The sequence below is a fragment of the Salmo trutta genome, chromosome 12 (genome assembly GCF_901001165.1).
Source record: "Salmo trutta chromosome 12, fSalTru1.1, whole genome shotgun sequence".
NCBI classification, from domain to species: domain Eukaryota; kingdom Metazoa; phylum Chordata; class Actinopteri; order Salmoniformes; family Salmonidae; genus Salmo; species Salmo trutta.
Window position 1 is genome coordinate 17,804,037 of NC_042968.1, and position 26,144 is coordinate 17,830,180.

General features: G+C 42.2%; 2 protein-coding genes across 5 annotated transcripts in view; both read right to left on the bottom strand.

Moving 5' to 3' along the window:
* Positions 1-1,108: 1,108 nt before the first annotated feature.
* On the bottom strand, positions 1,109-9,983 carry LOC115203058 (alpha-parvin). Its single transcript, XM_029767377.1, has 13 exons — positions 9,684-9,983; positions 7,193-7,282; positions 6,841-6,911; positions 6,617-6,719; positions 6,329-6,469; positions 5,071-5,186; positions 4,913-4,971; positions 3,902-3,921; positions 3,679-3,740; positions 3,524-3,592; positions 3,319-3,420; positions 3,146-3,218; positions 1,109-2,278 (listed from the first exon to the last, which is right to left on the bottom strand). Exons 1-13 carry the CDS (start codon positions 9,817-9,819, stop codon positions 2,202-2,204), a joined length of 1,119 nt encoding a protein of 372 aa, XP_029623237.1. The 5' UTR covers positions 9,820-9,983; the 3' UTR covers positions 1,109-2,201.
* Positions 9,984-15,932: 5,949 nt separating this feature from the next.
* The window catches only part of LOC115203060 (F-actin-monooxygenase MICAL2-like), a 43,645-nt gene continuing 33,433 nt past the window's right edge, over positions 15,933-26,144 (bottom strand). For 2 of the 4 annotated variants that reach the window (XM_029767388.1, XM_029767390.1), the window contains 7 exons: positions 25,988-26,082; positions 25,639-25,710; positions 25,396-25,533; positions 22,863-22,970; positions 18,878-19,055; positions 18,473-18,549; positions 15,933-18,377 (listed from right to left, as the gene is read on the bottom strand). In XM_029767388.1, the coding sequence (XP_029623248.1) occupies positions 17,985-18,377; positions 18,473-18,549; positions 18,878-19,055; positions 22,863-22,970; positions 25,396-25,533; positions 25,639-25,710; positions 25,988-26,082 (1,061 nt within the window). In that variant the 3' untranslated portion in view covers positions 15,933-17,984. The other 2 variants (XM_029767389.1, XM_029767391.1) reach the window with 2 other exon arrangements.

Consider the following 26,144-nt stretch of genomic DNA (forward strand, 5'->3'; position numbering starts at 1 on the left):
TTCAGCTTTCTGATGAAAACGCAGAGCTCTTAGTCCATGGGCTTGACTGATAATAGCATGACCAGAAATGTGTCAGAACAATGAAGTACTGAAATACATTGTCCAAGCCTTCAGTTCTGGGCTTCAATTCATGGAAACAGTGGTATTTGTTAAACGCACCACAAAAAGCAAGATGAAGACAACAGAGGGTCAGAGGTTATACAGTATGATGTATAGAAAGATAGCAACTCAGTTCACAAGAGAAATGACCAAGAGGAAAACCAGAAATATCAAGAAAACAAACTGAGCTATGAGTATTTTCTACTTTATTCGAAGACTCAAACAAGATAACTCACTAATTTCTCCTCTCACTCATTTCTGTGCTCAATTAAGTCAGTTGACATGACACAGTAAAAGCATCTTAACTAAGCTTAAGTGTCTGTAAATTGAAATAAATGAATTCCAACTCCTAAAAAGAAGCAATTAAATAAATGAAACATGCTATATAGATCAAATCAGGCACAAAGAAATTCCACTGAAACTTCTATTGTAACCTTGTCATGCTTTATGTACTGTGCTTCACTGTACAGTAGTGTTGTTACTCAAAGGAAAAATGTGACCTTCCTATTCACAGCTAAGCACTTAGCAAAGCCATTCAGTCAGTGTGTGGTAGGCAAATTCATTCATGAATTGCATGTAGAGCACCTCTACTTCTTGGGAATACTGTAAGCTAAGTTCTCGTTGTAAAGGAGCCACTTTCACCAACATCCAGTCCCATACAGTATTATTTCTCTATGAAACGGTAAAATGTCAGGTGTAATAAAAGTTGAGTAGTCAATCTACGTTAAAACCACCAAATCTGATGGTATTTTAATGTAAACATGTTTTATTTTACCTTTATTTAACTAGGCAAGTCAGTTAAGAACAAATTCTTATTTACACCGGCCAAACCTAGACGCCGCTGGGCCAATTGTGCGCCGCCCTATGGGACTCCCAAACACGGCCGGTTGTGATACAGCCTGGATTCAAACCAGGGTGTCTGTAGTGACGCCTCTAGCCCTGAGATGCAGTGCCTTAGACCACTGTGCCACTCAGGAGCCCCGTTTTACTGTGCTCTTCTATATTTCACTTGATGATATAGCATATTAACAATACAGAGCATACAACTTTTCATGGGAAGGAATGCCACACGTTTGCTACAGCACAAGGCCCATAATCAAACCTGCACTCAGACCACAACATAGAAAGAAATGATTACGACCTTCAAATTAAAGTACACAACGGAATCCATTTTGGTCAAACTCCCACACTACATTCTCAGCACTACTAGCTAGTTCTGTTGAATATAGTGTTTTATCGTTTGAATTCATACTCCGCTCTTGACTTAAAAAAAAAAAAACTGTACTGGGGTCTTGCTGTTCTGTAGAGTTTTAGTAAACACTGCACTGGAACATGACTTTGCAAACCTTTTTTATGAATAGATTATAAAGAAATAGTCAAAATTAGCCATACATCATGTTTGCATAAGTACAAAATATTTTTAAGAATCTAACAGCTTCAAATAATGTATCTAAAATACTATCTTCGGTAAATGATGAGCCAAAATGCCACTACAGGTAGACTATATTTAAAGTACAATGGCCAGTATTAAAATATATAAAATTAAACAAAGCAAACAAAGGTAAAGATATGCAGCATGGTAGTATATACATTAATAGTGTGTACTGTATGTGGTCCTACTGCTTTAAACACAACAATCAAAAACCTTCTGAGTCAATTCAAAACTTCTGATTTCTTTCAAAAGATGGAAGTAACTACTTTGATAAGCACAAACCCAGCTGTCATACATTCAATACATCAATATTCTGATCCTTCATGTAGTAGTTGCAAGTGAATCCAAGTAGACTTCAAACGGTGTTGGCCCGGAATGACATGGGTAAGAACAATTCAACATGGCAATGACTCAGCAATAGGACGGCATAATCAATAATTAATTAAGTTAACCTTCAATAATACTGAAATATATCTGTCTTTTCATATCCAAACACTTTACAACATACTGTGCTGTACTTGTGTTTCAGTGAGCCTTCAGCAGGACAAAGCTACCACAGGTGTGCTCTCCCTATTAGATGCATCGTGTTTGCCATGAAATACACATCTAAACAGGGCATTTGCTCGATTGATACGTCGACATAACTGAATGAACGGTGAAGTACCAGTCTTTATTCCACATTTCTGTATTTGGTGAAGAGATTGTAGAGTACCCTCAGAGTAGACTTCAGGTCACAGTTCACAATATCTGCCAAAAGATCAGAAAAAAAACAAAGGCAGACTTTAGTCTGGGAAACATTTACAAGAAAAACATCTAAATGACCCAGATTCAGAGCTGCGATGTACACGCTGTATGATACCTTCTTCAAACATCTCCTGTTATTGGAACCAGCTCCTGTTGCTAGCTACTGCATACTTAAGACACAACACCTATAAGATCTGCATTAGCCCATTACATCCAGTGAGGCACAACTGGCCACTTTTATCTACGCTAGAAAAACAGATGTTGCCTGAGCCCCATGCCTCAATGAAGCTGTTATGATTGCAGTGTGCTTTAAGTAGGCTTATTGCTATAATTTGGCATGCAACCACCTTTAAATCAAAGCTAAAGGGGAACACTTAATGTTACAGCCCAATGCAGTCATCATGGGCCACTCACTGGTGCTTGACCGTACCATTAAAACTATTACAGGCCTCAGTTCAATTAACACAACGGTCACATGGTTATACCCAGGGGATAAAAGTAATCAAATAGGGTGGCAGGTAGCCTAGCGGTTAAAAGCGTTGGGGCAGTAACTGAAAGGTTGCTGGTTCGAATCCCTAAGCTGACAAGGTGAAAAATCTTTTGATTTGCAATTGAGCAAAGCAGTGCCTGTAATTCGCTTTGGATAAGAGTGTCTGCTGAATGACTAAAATTGAAATATGTGCACTCTCTCTCTGTTGTTATGATTAGAAGGCATGCTCTGATTATATATAGTGTTGAGTGAATACTGCCCCAAGGGAAAAACATTGACACCATATTTTTTGGTTTAATCCCGAAAGACAAAATGTTGAAATTCTGCTGTCACGTCTTTCTTTCAGAAACAATGTACGTGTACAAAATGAAGGCCCTCACCCTCTGCCCGTGGCTTGGGTTTCTCCAGGCCTCCATCTTGCATCAACTCAAAGGAGAAAGCCACATTGTGCACCTATATGGGAAAAGAGATCAGCATGAGCCAGTCCAGTAAGCAGCTCACTGTAAACTATTTGTAAGAGATGAAAACGAGTCCGATTTACAATGTAGCCTACCTTTTGGTCAAAATGCTCTGGCGTTAGGAAGAAGTTGAAGAGAGCAACAAAGTAGCCCTCAAGCAGTCCCATCAGCAACACCAGGTACACGCCATCAGCAAACTTGTAGAAGCAAACATGACAGGTAGAACAACATACTAATAATGACCATGTTCATCATCAAATCATAAGCAGGTATATTAAAAGGGAAACAAAGTAATCTCACCTGTGTGTCCAATTCAGACACCTCCAGGTTCAACTTGTTCAAGTGCTTGTTCACAAAGGTGTTCAGAGTCTGCAAGTAGGGCAGGTATTCAGTCAATTTAAATGTTACACAAACAACGAAAACCTTCTATTTTTCGAATTAGGATGGAGACTTGCCTTTTTCACCACATTCAGCTTGTCTGGTGCATAGTCAAACAAGGTGTCAAACGCATCTCGGTCTGAAATTTAATAGAAGTTAAATGATTACAATAACAGAATGTTCATTTTAGTAATACAGAAGTAATAAAATAGTAATAATGTAATGGCTAATTAACTAAAATCAATGCATGGTAATATGACACTTTTTAAAATTTTATTAGAACAAAGTGAAAATGCTTACCATGTCTTCCTGATAAAGCCCTGCAAGAGAAGAGAACAAAGTATTTCAGCACTGGTATCGTACTGTGTAATCACAGCACTGTAGAAAGACAGACGAAACAGACAAGTTCAAATGAGAAGAAAAAATAAACTAGGACTTTGTTTAAACTGGAAAATATTAACTGAATGCAGATGGTCTAATCAAGACGGCCAGGCAGGAAGACAAACAAAGAGATTTGCGTTGTGGTTCCATCCCAGGAACGGTCCGATCAAACGCTGTGTGGTGGGCCTTCCTGGTGGACATGTGCCCGGGAGGCAGTGGCTTGTCTTCACGGTCCAATCTTCCCCGGCAGAGACATGCTTCAGCAGCTGCTGCCCCTCGCAGGACAACAGCCCAGGGCCCCCTCCCTCTTATCTCCAGAGCTGATTTGCACCCGTTGGACCACTATTAATCAGATGCAGCTTCATAAAGCAGTGGTGTGGCTGGCAGGAGCAGAACCCCCGAACCCCCCCCCCCCCTCACTAAATCTGCCCATTAGCATGGGGCTCCAACTGTCCATATCGGCCCCCCAAGGAGTTGGCGTGTCCGCATTGTCTTTCCGCTTTAACGCGAGACCAAGAGAGGCCGTTCCATTCCCCTAATCAGTCCCTCAATAGTTCCAACTGCTTCAATGCCCAGTGGACTCATTTGCTGACTGATTTGTGAACAGATATTTACAGACATGTGATTTGCCCTATAATCACCTTGTTTTGAATGACCGTTCCAAGGCAGAGTACATGATTGTGTTCGGTTCTCGTCCCTCATACTTATACCTCCATTAATTAACATAATCTTCACGGCCAAGTTTCTAAGGCCTTCTTTCCGTAAACATTGGCATTCATTTTCTTGGCTGCCTCTATAAACAAGTTTCAGACATTTTCTCTTCATACCCTGAGAGTCTGATAAATGCCTTGTGGAAGACAGGACAAGTTGGGTAGTTTCATCCAGACATCTGTACATAGTTAGTTAAAAAGGATGACAGTGAAGACATACTCCGTGTTCCCTGTGATCTCTTCCTGAACCTGGCGAGACTGCAGGATCCCCTCCCGTTTCTGTGGGGAAAAACAGACAATTATGACATTTGACAAAAATGTTTGTTTTTTCAGGATTTCCCTTTTCATAGTACAAAATGTATCAGGAAAGAACTGTACCTGTACAACCACAACTTGAATGGACACATGATCAGGTAGGCGGATGGGGGCGCGGCAGTGCTGAGACAGAGCCACCAATAAATGGAGAATGGCCACGATGCTTTTAGCATGGACAGCTAGGGGAGAACATAGGAAAGGAAAGAGGGAAGGAATGAGAGGAATGTTATAGTACATCCACCGACATTGTCATTAAACAGATGATGCACACACTGGTGCACTGGAGCAGGGTTAAGATAAGAAGAAATGCAATTTTTTTTCTCACAATTATCAAGATAGGTGACTCTCAGCTTTCACAATGCCAAGTTGAAGGTTAAACAAAGGTCAAAAACAAAATGATAAACTCAATGTCATGTACAAACTGGTAGAAGTAGAAGTAATGTGCCTTTGTTAGAAACTGTAACAACCCATTCCAATCTTGTTGTCTGTAGTGTCATAGCGATTCAAGTGACTGATACAACAAGCTGCAAATTACAACTTCTTGAAAGATAGAATTCCAAAATAAATGTCAAATATGATAATTTACCACAAAAAAATATTACATTTACTATTTAGAGAACCTGTATGGGAGGATAAGAGTGAAAAACAAAGGGATTAGCTGTCCTTTGATCACAGTCAAAAACAATCCTATTGATTTCCTCAAGGTGCTTTTAGATAATCTACAAAGGATAAAAAGAAAATTCAACTGCAATTTAAGAGAATTAGAGGGTTACAATACACCAAAGAATAATAAACCAATGTGAAAAAAACATAGCTTCAGCATATCCTTAAAAATATTGAAAAAAAAATGGAATTGAAAAAGGAAACAAGACTGAGTACCGTGACCTCCCACCACTTGAGACAGACTCTATGGTCGTAATGTCAGAGGGTCATAATGTCAGAGGGTCATAATGTCAGAGGGTCGTAATGTCAGAGGGTCGTAATGTCAGAGGGTCGTAATGTCAGAGGGTCGTAATGTCAGAGGGTCATAATGTCAGAGGGTCATAATGTCAGAGGGTCATAATGTCAGAGGGTCAGCACGGTGCAGATTGGTCCAATGTGAACTTTCTCTGTGCCTCTCTGTCACCCAACAAAATGACCAAACAAACATGGTAAAAAAAGAACATTATCTTATTACATCACCTTTACATTGTCTTTTACACACACCATTGGCATAATAATAATTATAATTGTGATCAACACATTCCAAAAAAAACATGAACAAATTAATAGAATAGCAGGAATTCGAATGAAACAGTGCTCTGTGAAACATGTCACCTACAGTCAATGGTCCATTTGATGTTTCTGATTGAGACCTTCAGAGTGTCGTTGATCTTCTCCAGAACTGTCTGCAGCTTCTGCTTCTGGGCTATCTCAGACTGGGTCACCTCAGCCACATTCAGCCTCTCACCCTCCAGCTTCTCTGTAATACAAAAATAAATAAATGTTTTATTGTCACATACAATGAGAACACAGGGAGGACCATCAAATCCAATTGGAATCAGACAAATTCCAGAGAATAATGTGCTGCATTGCAAGCATAGAAGGAATGTTTTGGAGGGAATTGTACCAAATAGTTTCTGCAGAACCTGCCCATCGTAGAGGTCTTCAGCCAGGTCTTTGACAATGATTCTCTCCCCCACCAGCACATCATTTATCCAGTCTATGAGTACCTGCATACAAAACATTATATAGAATGTAACAGGCACATACAAATTGTACATTCATAAGGCACATAATATTGCTTTCCAATGCTTTGATTGTGACATACGGCAGTCATTTTATATCTCACACCTTCATCAGTTCTTGCAGTTTGGGGTCATTCCTGGAGTTAGGGTCAACCATGGTGCGGACCTCATTCTCCTCTAGAACCACACACACACACACACACACACACACACACACACACACACACACACACACACACACACACACACACACACACACACACACACACACACACACACACACAGGTTTAGAATATAGACAATGAGAGAGAGTACAAGAAAGTGAGAGAGTGTGTGTGTGTGTGTGTGTGTGTGTGTGTGTGTGTGTGTGTGTGTGTGTGTGTGTGTGTGTGTGTGTGTGTGTGTGTGTGTGTGTGTGTGCATGCTATACACTACAGGAGTGGAGATGGAGGCCTTACCCAGCATGGTGTCCTCTGGGTCCAGCTCAAAGGGGATGGGGCTGAGCGGCAGGTTGATGGCATTCATCCCCTCCTCCTGGAGCTCAGACACTGCAGAAGCAGAGACCTTTAGTGGCCTGACTCAATGTGTGACACGCTAATTATTATACAACTGTACTGACACCTCCACTGAATTAACACGAAAAAACATTGTCCACCCAATTTAGGGCTCTTTTCTTCAGGTTAAGCTGTGCTCTTCATGCCAGGTTGTTAGTATTATGGCACATTGGTCTTACCAGGAAGAGTTGGCTCACAACGCATGTCTATAATTATAACCTAGTCATCTTTGGTCACGTTCGGGTTAGCCAGGAGAGAGAGAGTCTTGTTTTGATTAATAAGATGAAGTGCCTCATTGTAGCCAGTGATAATACTACACGGGAGACTCCCAGAATGAGCCAATCACACTATTACCGTAAATTGGAGGAGATGTGAGAGAGTGTATGTCTATTAACTAAGCAGTCAAGGTCAGTTGCTCTGATAGCTCAGACCATGCCCTCTTTGAAAAAATACTTTATCTCTGAGACACATCGCCCCACACAGGACAAGGCCATCCTCTCCCTCCAGTTGCTAGGTGTTCATAGATCTAGGCTCAGTCTCACGCTGGTATCCTGAGCATCCGCCTCCTTCCCTGATCATTTCACTTACCTCGCCTGGCGTCATGCAAATTGGCACATGTGGGGAACTCACACAGGTGATGTGACAACCTGACCACTCTGTCTGGCCATGGTGCCAGCACTGCTAGTTCCTGTCCGGACCAGTTGATATTTCAGTAAGATCACTATAACACTGATGCAGAGCTGCATAACATAATGTGAAAGGCCTGCAGAACAAACTACGATAGTTTTTTTTCAGTTTCCTCCCAAACAGAGAAAGCGCCCCCTGGAGATGTCAACATCCTGTTAGTAATCAACACCAAGATCTCCCTCTGCTGTTCAGCCTAACCCACAGAGACAGAGATCACCTTCCTCCTTATTCACACTAAAAGAGCTGCATCCATTTGGTTTTTCAACAGACTGTTGAACCGACGCAAAAGCATCATCTGGATAATGTAAACCTCTCTGTCTGTCTCTATCTCTCTGATCTGAAAGGACTGCTCCTCGGTTCACAGGCAGAGACACAACATGGTTTACAATAACGCTCATATAATTGAAATACTGTATGTTGCTGTCATGGCATTGGAGAGGCCCCTCCATGGAACAGACCCCTACAGGACCAGGTTGGACAACATCAGTTCAGTATTTTGGTGAATGGGGCTCAGCTACAGACTCACTTTTACATGCCCCTCGGCAGTATATATCGGGCATGTCTGTATCAAAAGATACGCTTCAAATGTAATGAATAAAAATGGGTCAAAGTGTCTTCCAGGAAACATTATAAACAATAATAGTGCTTCAGACATTTAATCATACTGATGCTTGCTCATTTACCAAAAAGATTAAACGAAAACTCAAGTGCTTCTCTAATTAATACTTAATTGAAGGTATGATTTAAATAAAATGTGAAACTATGAAAGCCTTAGCAGCCTCTGGTCTGAACTCAGGAAGTGGTTGTGCTGGAGAGAGCATGTGACTTTTTCCTCATTCCTTGGTGAACACATCTGTGATGGAATATCAGCAGCCTCTTATCCTTACATGGCAGTGGCTCAGCCATGTGTACTGTCAACACAGACACACACAGCCTTCTCCCGCTATGGCTTGGACAGACGCAACGTAATACAACTCAAACAGATGCTGTCCCCCTCACCAAAAACAAAATCATCCAAATTGTTATCACAGTTATTTGATGATAGATGCAGACATCAAACATGAAGAGGGTCTTTCAGTCACCATTCCCGTTCACGTATAACAAAATGACGTCATGTAAATAGACACGCCTAGCAATTACTAGCGAGCCTATACTATTAATCAAATTTATCAAATCAAATTTATTTATATAGCCCTTCGTACATCAGCTGAAATCTCAAAGTGCTGTACAGAAACCCAGCCTATTACCGCGTTCAAAACAACTGGGAACTCGGACATCTCCGATTTCACTCTTCAGTGCTTTCAAGACAACTGGGAACTCCGGAAAAAACGAGCTCGACTGAGAATGTTTTTTGAACGGTCATCCAACTCGAATTCAATGTCGGGAACTCGTGCATCTTTCCAGAGCCCCGACTTTGCGACATGTAGATAACAGACGTCATGATTTTTTTCTCCGAGTTCCCATTTATCTTGAAAGCAGCATATAGCAAAGTTTCTTAGCTTATTTTCAAGCAAAAACTGTCATTAATCTATTCAACAAATTGTTTAATTCTGAGGGAAAAAACGGTGGAATGTGGCTATTTATAGCATAATGTAGCCTACTGTTCAACAGGAATCGTATTTTATTTCTAATCATTTTTAGCTTCTTGATGTCAACCTTTTTATATAGATGCCTTAATAATAATCAAAATATAGCCTACTGCACGAACCTTCTTTTGCCTTTTTTCTTCTGGCCAAAGTTCCCCCAAGTTTTCCGAGGAAAGAGTCATCTTTTTTTCTTGAAGGTGGTGATTTTGGAGTCGGGGATTTGGGAGAAGAAGGCGATTTCTGTGGCGAAGAAGCCATTTCCAGTTTATTACTGGGTATTCAAGCTATTGAGACGGTTGTAGCCTATCATAGAAATACAACTTTCTGCTTGTCAAAGTTTACGGAATAGCCAACGACGGAACCGGAATTCCAAGTATTTGCGCAGCCATCCGACGTCTCCCTGTTATTTGATTCCCGTACCCGTACCCGTCCCTTTCCCACCCACTTTTCATGAATATGGGAAAAATAAGGTAGCCAATGTCCAGCTATGAGGAATAAGTATAGTAAAGCAAGAGCCGATCATGTAAAATAATCAGAGGGTTTTCGATTCTAGTCATAGGAAAATTAAGTCCAGCGAAATTATCAAACGTATTTTCCTTTGTTTTTCTGCTACCCAGATGTATTTACTTCCAGCAATATAATTCTCCATCAGTTTTCTTTTACTTATGCTTAACATGAGTTTCCATGGGGCTAGAACAAGGCCAATATGGAAAATAACACCAATGATATACAGCACACTTGTTCTGCAGTCCTAACAAGCAGTGTAACAAACTTGTTCACTGCTTGTTGGGGGGCATCCTTAGTGGGGGAGAATGGGTAAGACAAGGCAGCTGACTCAGTCAGTGTTGAGCCAGATCAATACATGATTGCTTATTTACCACAGACAGGATCACTCAAATGACTTCCTGGCTTTGTTGCCTCATTCTGCTAATGATCTGGTGAACTTGGTCTAGCTAGCACAGCTGACCAGGCAAGTGGTGAGAGCTGTTAGCAAATCAATGACATTCAAGCCTCTACTTGACAACACAGGCCTATTGCTGGCACATTATTAACCTCCTACATTTTGGGATGTAATCAAATATGCAGATGATAATGAATACATTTTTGTGTGTTGTTTTTACAATAATACTAACATACTCTTGCTGTCTAGTTTTATGAAAAACTTTGGGTTAACAAAAGGCCTATTCACAGTGCAGCCCTTTTGCCATCTCTTTTGATACAATTATGTGAACAACGCCATGTAAACAAAATACACAATGGCCCTGGCCTTGCCCTGGGCTGTCATTAGAGGAGACAGTACTGTTGGACTATCTGTGGCATGGCCCTGGTGCAGACAGTGAGGAGCCCCTCTGGCCAGGACGTCTGGGGCCACTTCACCCCAAGAGCTCTACCACTGAGTTTGACCCATTTGACCAAGCTTTCAAATGCATTTCTCACTAGACTGGTTATTTGACAAGAGATGGACAGATATGCTCATAGCAGCTTGTTTTAAGGCAGGCTTTAAGAATTACATAATCAAATTGACTGATATTAGCACTCAACTGATATGACTAAGAGCATGCTTACTAACTTATAGCTTTTTCTCCTGCCATCAGGAGTCATACAGCAAAAGGAATAGAAGTCCTACGTACAGTATTTCTCCTGAAACATGGTTTATAATTAACACATGTAGATATTACTCTTCTGAGATACATTTACTGTAACAATGTGTTTTTGCCGATGGGAACATATGTCTTGTTCCATTTAAGGGAATGATTTGGAAAGTGCTAAGATAATGAAATTGTGCTTTTAAAAAAAATGTATCCTCTCCACAGCTTTCTATTTTCATTGCCGCTCACAGCTTCTGTAATTTCACTGCAATTTCAGCCTCAGATTGCTATTCTTTTTAATGCTAATCATTGTTATTACATAACCTGTGTGAACGACAAGGGCATTTAAGATAAGGGCATTTACATGAAAATATGAAATGCTCCCAGTGTCAATTCACAGTCACATTGCAGTCCACGGGGATGAGCAGAGCGGACAGGCAGATACAACAATGAACAGTGACCTCTGCGGTGGATTCCATTTTACACCAGCATTCTACCAATGCCACTTGCTCTGCCATACTCAGTTCTGTGAAAGACAGTGAGGGGTAAGAGCAGGGCCACTTCACATATGCTTTGTGTGACTGAAACCTCATATCGGTCTTTGCTCTGCTGTAAGAGATATATTTCTGAAATCTCATTCAACATGTCCCTGCAGCTTCTGTTGTGTTGATCACATCCAGAGGTGTCGAATGTAACTTGAGACTAGACACAATTAATGAGAGAGATCTGTGATAGGGCTTGTGTGATTATTTGTCAGTGCATGTGTTCCCACATGGCCGTGTCAGCACTTAGATTTTCCCATGTGCTGGAGGATCCTGCTGTGGGGTGAGGCATGAGGAGCACGTTAGAGAGGAGTGGGAGCGCTGAGCCCACAGCCCTCCTTATACCTCCACATCCCCTCGACCTCAGCATCTGGCCTCCTCTGTGCCTCCTAAACTCCCCACTGTGGTCATCTCCACAGACACAAAGAATAACAAAGAACACAACTCTAAAACGCTCCCTTTCCTCTCACTGGAGTCCCACCTCTATCCACCATCCAAGGCCATGCACCCTGTCACCCTACACCATGGACTACTGTCTCATCTGAGACCTTAGGTGATGAGTGCGGCTCGCAGGTGGACTCCCAGAATACGCTGATCATAACGTACTGAATTAACAACATGCATCTTGACTGATGCACTGCTGTTATTTCAGAACAGGGCCCAGGTTCAGGACTGTCAAGTTCACAGGCAGACGGATCCTCAGATGCAGCAGTGACACACACGAACACGTGCACACGTCAAAACAGACTTGAGTTATCACTGTGATACTTGACTTGCCCTTCATAACTGGTCTCAGTTAACCCCATCTCTCACCAATTCCATCTCCAGGCATTAAATGCTGTGTCCATGACACACAAGTAATCCAATGCCAAAGAGATCATCTGCAGTTTGGTTGGGCTAAATGCTTTTAAACGGCATCTCTGTTCTCTTCAATTGCGTAAGCAAGGAGTGTGTGCCGAGTCTAAATGACTTTGCATGATTTGTTCTCAGCTGGTAATTTAATTTAATATCACTAGCCAGTTAATAGGCAGATAACCCTTAGGTACTGTACTATGTAGCATCTGGTACCTCCACTTTCCTAGGCATCTGTTCCATGTTAAATAACTGACGTCAAGAGGGGAGGTTATACAAAATCTATATAATAAATTAATAGAAGCCGTTATCACAACTGATAGCTAGCTATTCAACAGGTTCCCAAAATAGAAACTGAAATCTTTAATTTTCTTCAACTGATAGATTTCATTAGAATCTGTGTCAGTAATGGTCACATGTTGGTTCTGACAGGTTGGCACTCGGTCACATTGTTTGTCAGACTGAGATGTGACTGAAGGTTGTGCTATTCAGAGCACCTTAACCTTTCCATTAGGAAGATATGCAGTCTGTCCTGGCCTGTTTGTCACCAAGCTGCCTTATCTTACAATAGAGAGGTGAGCCATATAATGGGAGCCAAACACTGGGGATCAAACAGACCCTCCCTTGAGCAATACGATTATTCAGGCAAGATTTCATCCTGTTGTAAATGACATTAAGCATGGAGCAGCCAGTGTGGTCTGATAGGAGAGATATCAAATCAGCCGCTGTGCATATTGTGATACCAACATAAACCTGCCTGAAGCTTATAGTTTAATGGTTCAGTGAGCTGAACACGTGAGAAAGTTGGAGAGAGAAAGAGAAAGAAAGTGTTCCGATTCTATTGGTATGCTGTAGGCCTTGGTTCTTTTAAACATGTTTATGCTGGCCAATGCCTGAACCCACATATTAGACAATTACATAGAGGCATTTTTGGGTCATTTCCTTGATCCCTTGACATGAGCCTCTTTCTAAACAACAGTGCTCTCTAGTGGTTACCTGTTCCAATGACATGTTAGAGGACATGAAATAGAATCAGCAGGATAGAATCATTACACTGTTATGAGCTGTAGTAGATGGTAGTTGCCAACCCGTTAATGACTCATAAAAGTGATCAGTTAATAACTTAGATAACCTCATTTGACTCATTTAGTTTATTTCCCCAGATTTGAGATCACAACAGTTACTGTGAGAACTGGAGTCCAGAGGGTATTGCTATTACGTAGCAGAGCTGCACAGCAACGGGTGATGACAGAGCAGGAAGGAAGGGGCAAGAGGTACAACAGGAAAAGGAAAAGGTGGAGACAAGAGAGCAAGACCCTCACAGACAGAGAGGCAGACATACAGTATAGTGGCAGAGGAGAGACAGAGTGGGGGAAAGTGAGAGACAAAACATACATACACGCACATACAGGCACTATATATTAATATCTCATCGCCCTCCCTCTCCTGGGACAGTGACATAGATCAGGGATCAGATTGAGAGGAAGGTGTGAGTCAGAGTAGAAAGTGGAGCCATAAAACACAGTTATTGGAAAAGTGGGTGGCATTAGATGCCAGTAGCTGGCAACAGAGGCTCAAAGTTCATCTCATCCGGGTCAGATAGGAAAAACAGTTCTTCATCTCTTAACCAGCTGCATATTACTATAAGGCAGTGATTTACAAAGCATGGCTGCTGAATAGAAAATATAATGTCAAGGCGGTCAACTCTAATTGACTGTCAAGAGAGTGTGCCACTTCAGTTGAGTGTAATTTCCTTTGCAAGTAATTGTTCTGCAATTTTCTTCCATAAAGCCGTTTTATGCACATTTACCCTTGACTTGATAGCTCCAATGGCTGAGGTAAAATGGTTGGCATTTCTCAATTGACAATCTCAAATCTATGCTTTGGGTTGAATGCTCTGAAGGAAGCAGATTAATAAAATAAAATATCTACTTTAATACAACACCAAAGAGACACATACCTGTGTCTCATGATTTATCTCACTGAAAGATATTGCTTTTACAAACCTCCATTATTATTTAGTCAAGAAAGTTGCTTTTAAACACGTGGCCTTCTGTAGACCTTTCAATGTTTTTAGGGATCACATTTCCTCAGCTTCTCCTTGATCTCGGCTGTGTGAGGCACAATCTGCTGACCCCAGTAGCTTTAATTGCATCACAGCCCCCACACCATTGGTCCGTCACACTGTGTGATGCAAATTGTCTGAACAAAATGTCCAGGCCTATCCAGCCCCGGTCTAGCAGATGTGCCAGGTTTGGTTTGGAACACCTCCCTTGAATGTTTGTACGAGAGGCTCTGAGAACTCAGAGAAACAGACATTTTTACAAGCAGCATCATCAGGGCTTGCAAAAGTGTTTGGCTGAAGTTTTTGGGGGTTTCCATGGTGATGGGTTGAAGGGACAAGCGGATGACACAATAAAAAAAAGAGTGCTTCAATAGTCTGTACCTCTGTTGTGATTACATTAAATCAAGCTTTCCCCTTAAAAGCAAAGCTAATAGAAGGTATTGGATACTGGTGATAATACAGCCTGAGAGACATGCTTTGGCAGCTAGTATGATACATTGATTGTATGATGTTTCCTTTGAAATAATTGTTATTCCAAAGTAGATGCTTTAAAAAAAAAGGTATTCTAGTGGTGTGGGGTGGCATGTACCGTAGAGGTTAGAGCGTTGGTCCATCAAGTGAAAGTCTCTGGTTCGTATACCCGAGCCAACAAGGTGAAAAGTCTGTCGATGTGCCCTTGAGCAAGGGACTCAACCCTAATTTGCTCCAGGGGTGCCGTACTACTATGACTGACCCTGTAACACAACACATTTCACTGCACCTATCCTGTGTACTGTATGTGACAAAACATCTTAACCAGGTATGATGAGAGATGATTTCATGGCTTTTGAATAAGACACAAGACACTGATGGTGCATACGGAGAAAGAGAACTGCCTCCCTCCTGTGAGAACCATGAAGCATATCTGGCAGGACTACAGTGGGCTGGCTGGGGAGAGAGTTGTATGGTTTGACATGTCCCCTGTGACCTCATCACCAAAGAATCCTTTCTGGCTCTCATGGATCCAGAAAGAGCTCCAGGAACCCATCCAGGAACATGTCCGTCTGGGGCCTTATCAGCACTGAGACTGGGACAGAGGAACTTAACCCATATATTTTAATTTAGGAGACTAGACAAGACATGGCAAGTAGACTAAATATAGGAGACATGCTCTTAAAGAGGCGTTAATGTTTAGGGTTTACTTTGAATACTGAGCCTGTATACTATGTCATGCTGAATGGCTTGATTTAAATGTGTTACCCCTATTTGTACTATTCTATGTGCCATATCAAACCATGGGGAGAACAACATTGTGATATTATGAAAGAATGACAGTAAACTGGATCAAGATGACAAATAACTCAGTTCATTTATTTACACAGAATCTCCATGAGAAAAGCAGACTGCATTCGAAGTCCCATAATACATTATTCAATGCATTAATTTAAGACAACATGAGTTATGAACCTATTGGGATATTAATTCCCTTTGTTTGTGTGGGTCAAGAGAAAGTTCTCCTGGGTGACAGCTTCTGGAAGAGAGAAAGAAAGATGACAAAAGATGGGAGAAAGAGTGACATGCCTCTATATGATAGAAAGCTGTCTACGCGAGTACACGTGCGTGTTTGTGAGTCTCAGCCTTTCGATAGTAGGATCATAATAGTTTGTAGAGTAGACATTTTTGTGAGAAGAACCTTTTTCAGGAACCGCCATTGTCTCACAAACACTGCTCTAGTTCAGCCCCCGTTAAGTACATCGGCTAATGGTTGGTATCGCCGGATGCAGACGAAACAGATAAATACAATTTTTACTTGTGTGTGGAAGTCCTGACAGTAACTGGGACTAATCTGACCAGACATTCACTCCAAAACATTATTCACAAAACCATGTGACCATGCAGGTGATCACCTTCAGAATGGCATGTCTCCTAACCAATCAGGAGGCTCATCGTCAGAAAGTTGAAAACAGACTTCAAGTGAACATGAGGAGAAATTAAAGGAAGGAAATATAGGTTAGAATACAGAGAGAAATCAGAGGAAGGGTTAAATCCAGGTAAAATGTATTGAAACTTTGTAATTGTTAGATAGTCAAAGAAAAGGCATTGAGAAAACATGAGATTGTGCTACTCAACAACACACAATTTAGCACTGTACAGTGTATTGCATGAATTATGTAACTTCTGGTTCAGGAAAGAACATACACACCACAGCATTCAAACATAGCCTGAGTTTTCATGTCAGATTCTGTCCTCCTGAACAATTCTTTTCAGCAATATTCGTAACATTATGAAAAACATATTTAAGTGAAATAGACTTGTACAAAATAACAAAAATGAAGAAAACGTATATTACAAACACACAACAACTCTTTAGAAGATTGTCCCTTATCCCACCTCATCATACAGTAAATTGAATTTGGCCTTGCATCTGTTTCACCAATAGGTGGCAGCAATGAGTAAGCATTAAACAGTCCATGAACTGGAGTAGTAAACCGAAGCCCATGGCCATGAAACCTCTTCCCTTTTTAAGTACAACGGACAACGCACAAAAATACTGGAGGCACTGGGCCATAAAATAAAGCAATAAAAGTTATCATAATGTGTAGCGAAAGTACACTACGGTCATGGTGTCATAGGAAATCTTACAATAACAACTTTAAAATGTAAACGTGTGTCAAACAATATTGAAATAGAAAAAAAAGATGAGAAAATCTGGTCAAGCACAGATCCACGTTGGCCCCCGACCCCGACCTGTGAGTTCAGTAAACGTGCAGCGTCAGCACTAGTCATTATCCAAGGCCTGGACAGCCATTAGGCAGCCATTAACTCCCACACCATTCATCAGGCATGAGCCACAGGTCAAGGCAGCTCCCCAAGTTAAAGTGTTTCAAGTCAGTCTTCATTTAGATGACTTTTTCCGCACAAAAACTCGGTCATAACCTGAGTTAAGCCATGTAAAAACGGGCTCGATTTTGACAGGCAGTTGTTGAACGACTCAACTCTAGAGCAAAATAGATAGGATGATTTCAGCAGTCATATCAACCACATACCGTAAATGATTTAGACCACCATGAAACCATTTACAGCACATAACCCCTCATCATAAAGAAAAATGTAATGTTCATGAAAAACTACCACACGTATCACAAACCAAGCTACTGCTTGGGAAATGTTATTTGTTCTTTGGTTGGTGTAGGATTAGATCTAATGCACTCACAGCTACATATTCTGTGAGAAAATATTAACAAGGTGCTTGTACACATGGTCAAATGGTAGCTTGCAGTCATATGACATGGCACAAATGCAAGATACGGCAGTTAATGTTCGGCCAGGGTTCAGACCCTATTGCACGAGGGTTAGGGACAGGGTTAGGATTAGGCTTTCCTCCCTGGTGGGCCTCTACATGAGCCTGTGGCCCAGGTGTTCCTCCAGCCACAGCAGTAGGGGCTGGATGGACTGAGAGACAGGCCCGGTTTCAGAGTACATCTGCAGCAGCACCTCCTGGATCATGAACAGCAGGGGCACTCCCAGGCTCAGTAGCTCATACAGGAAGACATAGTCCTGCACATTGGCCCTAAAGTGGAGGGCCACAGCCTGGGCCGTACCATGCACCCAGCGAGACAGGCGGCGGGGGGAGTCACACACAGCCCGGGTCACACTCAGGGGCCAGCTCAGGCTCTTCCTCAGGCGGGAGCTGAAGGTACCTGGTGACTGGCTCTGCAGGCCTTCTGTTGGGTCACCGTTGGGAGTCTGTGTCTCTGATCCCTCCTGAACCCTGGCTACATTCTGACCCTGAGGGAGAGACCCATTGAGTCACAAAGATGTCCCACAAATTAACATCAAAATGACAATGGCAAGTGGATGATTGAATGATCGAGAACAATTACCAGATGTGAATTGAATGTCCTCCGATGGTTCATTCCATTTTTACGTTGTGTGAAGTGCAGCTTGCAGTATAACTTGCCTAATTGAACATGATCAAAAGAGGATTTAGAAAAATGGGCACATAAACAGTTAATTATCTCTACCTGGCACAGCCAGAAGAGGACTGGCCACCCCTCAGAGCCTGGTTCCTCTCTAGGTTTCTTCCTAGGCTCTTGCCTTTCTAGGGAGTTTTTCCTAGCCACCATGCCGCTACATCTGCATTGCTTGCTCTTTGGGGTTTTAGGTTTGGTATCTGAATAGTACTTGGTCACAACTGCTGATTTGATTGATTGATTGATTGATTGATTGGCTGATTGATTGATTGACAGTAAGCGAACATCTAAACCTTAGTGTTGAGAAACACATACCCTGCTCAGAGTCGAAGGCATGGCCTCCCTGGCGCAGGGCGGTGCCACAGGTGTCACAGCGAAAGCACTCCCTGTGGAAATAAAGTCCCTCAGCACTGATCCTCTCCACCACGTACACGCGCTTCTGACAGGAGTGACACTTGTCCACAGACCCGGGGAACTCCCTCCACAAGGAACCCTGGGAAACAGAACAGACAGACAGACAGTGCTACAAACGTTGTCAGCACAGCAAATTACGATAATGAGGGAGTGATGCACTTGTGTCAGATTCCACAACTTTGACCCTAAAAGGCATTATGGCCGAGTTTGGCCTTTGGTTCACAAAGCATAATGAGTCATAGAGTCCTTAGAATAAGAATAATCATCCCAATCCTTATTTTACACAATCTCTCTTCATCTGACTCAGAGCCAGGGCCTGGGACTTAGTCTATGTTCTTCACCTAGATAAGGGCTGTTGTTCAAGGCTGGTACAGCCTGAGTGGCTGCATGCTCAGCCAGACATGCTTACTGGAGACAGAGGCGGAGAGGCTGGGGGTGAACAGGGGGAGGAGGCTTCAGGCCTGTTGGTCAGTCTCATAGAGGGAAGAGGTGAGGATTTTCAGGAATGTTTTCTCATTATGGTTAACTAGTGAGCCTGTCTGGATGCTTCAGATTGTACTCTAGACTGACTGATTGGCGCTAACTCAAACTGATCAGAAATCTGTGAACAGGGAGGGGCAGTCTAACTCACAAAGTGCAACACCACAAAAATATATTCAGCCTTAGCATGAGAGGGCCCAGAGTAGCTAAAAAATACCTCACATGCTTCTTGCATGCAAGACCTTTGTGTCTACATGTGTCCTTTGTAATTTAGACGGTAGTACAAGTTACTTTAGCAGGCATGTGGCGCTGGGGGCAAAATACCTGTTTGACGTTATTAAAAACAGCTTTGGTTGGAGTATTGCAGTGCGTTGTTATTGGGATACATATGTGGAGCCACTGCTGTGACACTGAAACAGCAACATGACTGTGATGTTAATAACTACAACTGTAAGTTACATGCAAATTAGATTAGAAGTTAAACAAATATATACTTCTAAAATATATATAATTATCCGGAGTTCATCATGTTTAAAATCAAACAGACAGCACATCATTTTGTGTTTCTCTGAGAGGCAGCAGGCTCTGCATATAGAAATGACGTGGCCATAAATAGTGCTATGGTTTGGAGGCACACAAGAGGCACTCACCACATGTGACTCATTCAAGGGATCTCTTTGCATTTCTTTCATACAAAGCTGCATATCTAGTGCCCCAGATTGACTGGTCTTTGGTTTTCCATGAAGAATGAAGGAATTAGAGGCAACAGAGAAGAAAACTTAGTGACAGATAAGGGATAGATGAGAGCATCAAAATAATAGTATAATGTTTGCTCTGACATTAGGGGATATGGGTTCCATCACGGCAGACAGATGGGGAGACATGGATGTGTTTGTTTTCACCTTGAGTTGGAGTAGAATGGATAAGGATGAAGACATGGTTTGAGGGAGTGAGAAGGTAGAAAAGGTGATTTCTGGACAAAGGAGGGAAGTGACTTTAGGAGTGGGAGCAGGGAGGATGGGAGGAGAGGGAATGGTCTGTTCAGCAGATCCAGGCTAGGGTGGGAATGGGAAACAGAGGAATGGAAGGTCAAAGAGGGAGAGGATTGTTAAAAGAGAGACTTTGAGAATCAGATAGGTTAAATGATAGTTGGCATTCTCAGTTTGATGGGCCTCAAGCCTACAGTACCTGGTATTCCATGGCACTCTACCATCCTATTGACCAAGCCCCAACCTGATTAGTCTCAATTCAAGAACACTACATTCCATTTTGACGTCAACTCAGTTATAGTGCTATAAATTAAAGATGTGCAATATCTCTAGATGATGAATATTGAATGACCACAAAGGTTTTAGCATGACACACAACGATAGGGACACAGTAAGCATTTCACTGTAAAGAATCACACCTGTTGTAATTGGCGCATGTGACAAATACAATTAGATTTGATTAGATTTGACATGCTGAAACACAGACATGGATGTGGTTATTTATACTTGATGTTGAAGTAGACAGGAAGAGGAGGAAGAGGAGGATGGAGAATAGGTATGAGGCGGGGATGTAGAAAGGGTGATTTCTGGACATAGTAATGATGAAGAGATTTTAGGATGGGGAGCAGGGAGGATGTGAGGTGAGGGAATGGTCTGACTCTGTCCAGCAGATCCAGACTAGTGTGGGAATGGGAAAGTCAAAGAGAGGAAGAGATATTATGAGCATCAGATGGGAGTTAAATTAGAGTTTGCATGCTTAGTGGTTTGGGCCTCAAGCCTAAAGCGCCTGGTATTCCATGACACTGCATTCCATTGAAATGGAAACTCAGAGTGATATAGATAAAACGTGTATTTCTTCATGATAAATGTTGAATGATCACAAAGTTTTTAACATGACACACAGTGATAGGGACACATACAAGACAGTGAGACAGACATGGATGTGGTTATTGTTTACCTGAGGTTGGGGCAGACAGGATGAGGATAAGGAATAGGGATGAGGAGGTGAGAAGGCAGAAAGGGGGATTTCTGGGTAAAGGTATAATGAGGTGACTTCTGGACTGGGGTTAGGGAGGATGGGATCAGACACTGAGGGAATGGCCTGTTTATCAGAATCAGGCTAGGTGAGGAATGGGACAGGGGAGATTTGCAAATGAAAAGAGAGGGAGAGGATTGTTAAAGGAGAGCTTTGAGTGTTAATAATTTGATAGAAGTTACAATGAGAACTGGCGTGCACAGGGGGCTTTAAGCAAAGGTATTCCGTGGCACTATCAAATCATAGTATTACCTAAACCCCAACCTGCTGAGCCTCAACACAACAGCTTACCCTGGTACCCACTGAGATGGAAACTCATTTAAAGAAGGTGAGCAGTTTTTTGATGATACAATACCATGGAAATACCTTTTCCTGTAATGGAAATTGCAGTATGATAACTACTCTAGCACTAAACACCTTGCTTGATGACTATCCTGTGTGTAATAAAGCTACAGCCTCTTCCTGTGAGGCACAGAGAACCCTGTGCTACCTTTCAACAGTGCTGAGCACACAGAGTAAGTGAATTACCAGTGCTGTTCATGCATATCATCACAGACAGAGCTGAGAGAGGAGGCTACCTAGTTTTCAGCCTGAGCTCTCTTCTGCAGGTCTGTCTCAGTGGGAATATAGAATCAGTAATGGAACAAGAAGAAACCATTTAATGGAATGATTTCTGCTTAAACAACGAATTGCCTGATGTGTTTTCACAGGGCGTTACATTTAAAAAAAATAAAAAAGCCTTGTTGAAACCCTCGGCGTAAACAGTCATTTATTGACTGACAGTGAAGGTGATTTTAAATTTCAGATGTAGGATCTTAACTTGATCACTATTTTGTTGCCGACATTTTCCTTCACAGCAGGAAATGCAAACTTGTAGCGTATTCAACGTTTAAAAAGATTTCTAAGGTTTGTAATTTCCACTTTAAAATCTCTGACTTTCTTTGCCCGGAAAATGTTAAATGTTGAATGATCACAAATGTTTTAGCATGACACACAGTGATACCTACGAAAACAACATCTACAAAAAATGCCCATTAATTATAAGTCACATAATAATTCAAATTTCCTGTTGCTGCAGGATTATTTTCCTGTTTTAACAAATTGGCTCAAATTATGATCCGACATCTGTATAACAGAACATTGTGTCCTACAATAACCTGCGCTAGCTGTGTTCTGTTGCTACAGACTCTGAGCAGCTAATGAAAACATTGCCATAAAAGTCATGCTTCTGGAGATGATGGATGTTGAATTTCAACACAGGGAGGGTTATATGAACTCTGTGCAGCAACAGTGATGCCAAACAAGACCGAGCGTGCAACACGACAAACACACTGAAGGACGGGAGAGGTGAGTGGTCAGAGTTCAGGGGTCAGATAGTCACCTGGGACGTAGAGGTCACATCCTCAGAGAACTGTACTCTCAGGTGGACCGCTTTCTCCTTGATACTTTTATTGTGAAACTCCCTAGCATTTTGGGTCTGAGCTTTCTTCTGCAGGACACATACCATGAGACACAGAGACAAAGAACAGGTATCAGCAGGAGAAAGCTGCACCCGCAACACAGTACCACATACTCCCTGTCTGATGAATGTGTCACGTCCTGACCAGTATAAGGGTTAATTGTTATTGTAGTTTGGTCAGGACGTGGCAGAGGGTATTTGTTTTATGTGGTTCGGGGTGGTGGTTGTTGTAGAAGGGCATTTGATTTATGTATTCCGGGGGTTTTGGGCACTGTGTCATATTCATGTATTTCTATGTTTAGTCTAGTGTATCTGTTTCTATGTTTAGTTAATTGGGGTTGGGACTCTCAATTGAAGGCAGGTGTTGTCTCTTTGCCTTTGATTGAGAGTCCTATATATTAGGGTGTGTTTGGGTTTGTATTTTGTGGGAGATTGTTTCTTGTCTAGCGTGTGTGAGCCTGAGAAGACTGTTCGTTGATCGTGAGTTCGTTTTGTTATTTTGGTGTTCATTTTGAGTTTAATAAAAGTTCAAGATGAGCAACCACATACCTGCTGCATTTTGGTCCTCCTTTCCCAGCGACAACCGTGACAGAATGTGTCTGAATAGTAATTATTAACGCCCAAATCAGAGTTATAATGTACGGACAAATAAAAGTATGAAATGTATGCACTCACTATTGCAAATCACTCTGGATAAGAGCGTCTGCCAAATGACTAAAATGTCAAAGGTAATGGTCAAGCAAGATAAGTGGACTTTGGTCCTACTTTCCCACTGAAGGAGCTAGATGGCACATTGTTTATTGGGTGGTGGGGAACAATAGTGTTGCTGTGTGGAGTAGAGTGGCAGTGTTTATAACACTAATTTGACACACCAGCAGAGATGACTCCACTCTTATACCTGTGCTCCTGGAACAGCAGACTGAGACCCAGACAGAGACAGACAGACACACAGGCCTGGCACAGAACAAGGCCACAAGAGCTAAACTTGCCAGTCAGCAGCCTCTGTACCTCTTTGTCTCTGCCAGGGATGTGGGTCTGCTCTTGCTATTGTGGTCAGTGTGGATGATTCGGTGTTGACTTCACCAGCTGACTATGTGCTATACAATGCTACATGTATAATCAGGATGATTATCTCAACATTCATATTCAGCCTTTTCCTAAAAAGGATGTCTTATATGATCACACAGTAGGAGGCAATAACAATAGAAAAAGACAGTACAGACAAAGAGAAATGGACAGATGGAGAGGAAAGGAAAGGAGAGGAAAGAAGAGGAGAGGAGAGGAGAGGAGAGGAAAGGAAACGAGAGGAGGGGAAATGAGTGGAAAGGAGAGGAGTGGAAAGGAGAGGAGAGGAGAGGAAAGGAGAGGGGAATAGGTCACCTTGGTGATCTTTTCCTCCACCTCCTGAAGGCGTTGGAGCATTCTAGACATGGCTAGGACCGCTAAGTGGCAGGAGGGAGAATAACCAGGGTACTCTATGCTCTCTGGCTTTTGAGGATGCGTCTGGGGTTGCGTCTGAGTATGTGTCTGATCAGCCTGTCTGACCTTCCTGAGGGTGTGATTTGGGCTGGGTGGGGGTTGGAGCTTGGGTTGGAGCTGGAACTGGGGTTGGGGCTGGTGCTGAGACTGAAGCTGGGCTTGGAGCTGGGGCGAGAGCTTGGGTTTGGGAGGAGGCTGGGGTGGGGTGGGAGCCGAGCGATGCACTCAGCTGCATATTTAGCACAGGTTGCAGACGGAAACTGAAAACACACAGCACGTGAGCTGCAGTTCTATTGCTCTCTGTCAACTCAAGGTGAGCTTGATGAAAAAACAAGAAGCAATTGCATGTCACGTCCTGACCATAGTAATATGTGATTTTCTATGGTAGAGTAGGTCAGGGCATGACAGGGGGTGTTTTGTGTTTTTCTATGTTTTCTATTTCTATGTTTAAGTTCTAGTTTTTCTATTTCTATGTTGTTGTTTTTTGGGTTGATCTCCAATTGGAGGCAGCTGGTCCTCGTTACCTCTGATTGGAGATCATATTTAAGTAGGGGTTTTTCTTCCTGGGTTTTGTGGGTGATTATATTTTGAGCAGTGTTTGTTTCTCTATGCGTCACGGTTTGTTGTTTTGTCATTTTTCAGTTATTTGTGAATTGCAAAGTTTCACGGATTTAATAAAAATGTGGAACTACAACCACGCTGCACTTTGGTCCGCTCCTTTCGACAGCCGTGACATTGCAGCAAACAGGCTCCAGTAGTTTAACAGCTGGAGAGAATAGGAGGGAGATTTATGCTCCATGCTTTTCTGTATCGTGTGAATCTACTTCACTGGGGGGTTATTTTTCATTTCCAACCCACAGGGATCATTAAACACTCTCACTCCAGGTAGATGATGACTGGTTTGTGAGTGAGTGTATACCAAAACTGAGTGACAGTGTGTGTTCTGCAAAGTGTATTATATCTTGGTGGTTCTGACCTGTCTCCGGAGGGTGAAGCTGGGGTTGCTCTCCTCAAACTTGGACAGGAGCTGGCTGGCCATGGAGCGGACCTTGTTCTCCTTCACCTCCCTCCCCTCACCCACACAGGACGCACTCTGACTGGAGAAGTTGGTTGCCTGTCATGAGTAACAGTGAAAATGGTATAAATGGTATTTTGCCATATTTGACTTTGGTGCACTTAGAATGTCCTTACGAAATTGTAGTTTGATGGTAATAACTACCTCTTCCAAATAACTGCAGACTTTTCGTCTCCTTTTGTACGTTGGGTCAGTATCTTCTAGCTTCTTCTCATCCTGAAAGAAAACAACCAGGCCATCGTATATGACTAAATATTTCAGACTCAAAGTTAAAAATATTCAACATGAAAGTGAACTATTAAAATAGAGCCCATCTCAAAAACACTCTAGAAGAATGATCTGTCTTTATACATTTATCTTGTGGAAGGCCCCAATACAGTCCACTTATTCAAATGAAATGACTTTTGAAATGATAACACAGGGAGGCTGAGAGGCTCTGAAGTTGCAGTCGTTATCAAGGCAGACAGGCACCTGGAGAGAGGAGTGTGAATACCTTCGGTACCCTTTTTCTTGGTACCAGAACTTTGTTCATACTTCTGACTGCCTTGGAAGGATAGTCTTCACTGTTTTCGTCGGCCCCTCTAGAATCTGCAATGAAACACGAGTACATTAAAAGGTATGATATTTTCCACAGAGCTCAGCCATGAATG

What these genes read in the sequence shown, in the direction of transcription:
- LOC115203058 (XM_029767377.1), bottom strand. Translation starts at nt 9,819, where the DNA reads ATGGCTTCTTCGCCACAGAAATCGCCTTCTTCTCCCAAATCCCCGACT. An exon ending in AAGAAAAAAGGCAAAAGAAG is followed by an intron (nt 7,283 to 9,683) that starts GTTCGTGCAGTA and finishes CTGCTTCTGCAG; the next exon opens with TGTCTGAGCTCCAGGAGGAG. An exon ending in CAGAGCATTTTGACCAAAAG is followed by an intron (nt 3,219 to 3,318) that starts GTAGGCTACATT and finishes TTTCCCATATAG; the next exon opens with GTGCACAATGTGGCTTTCTC.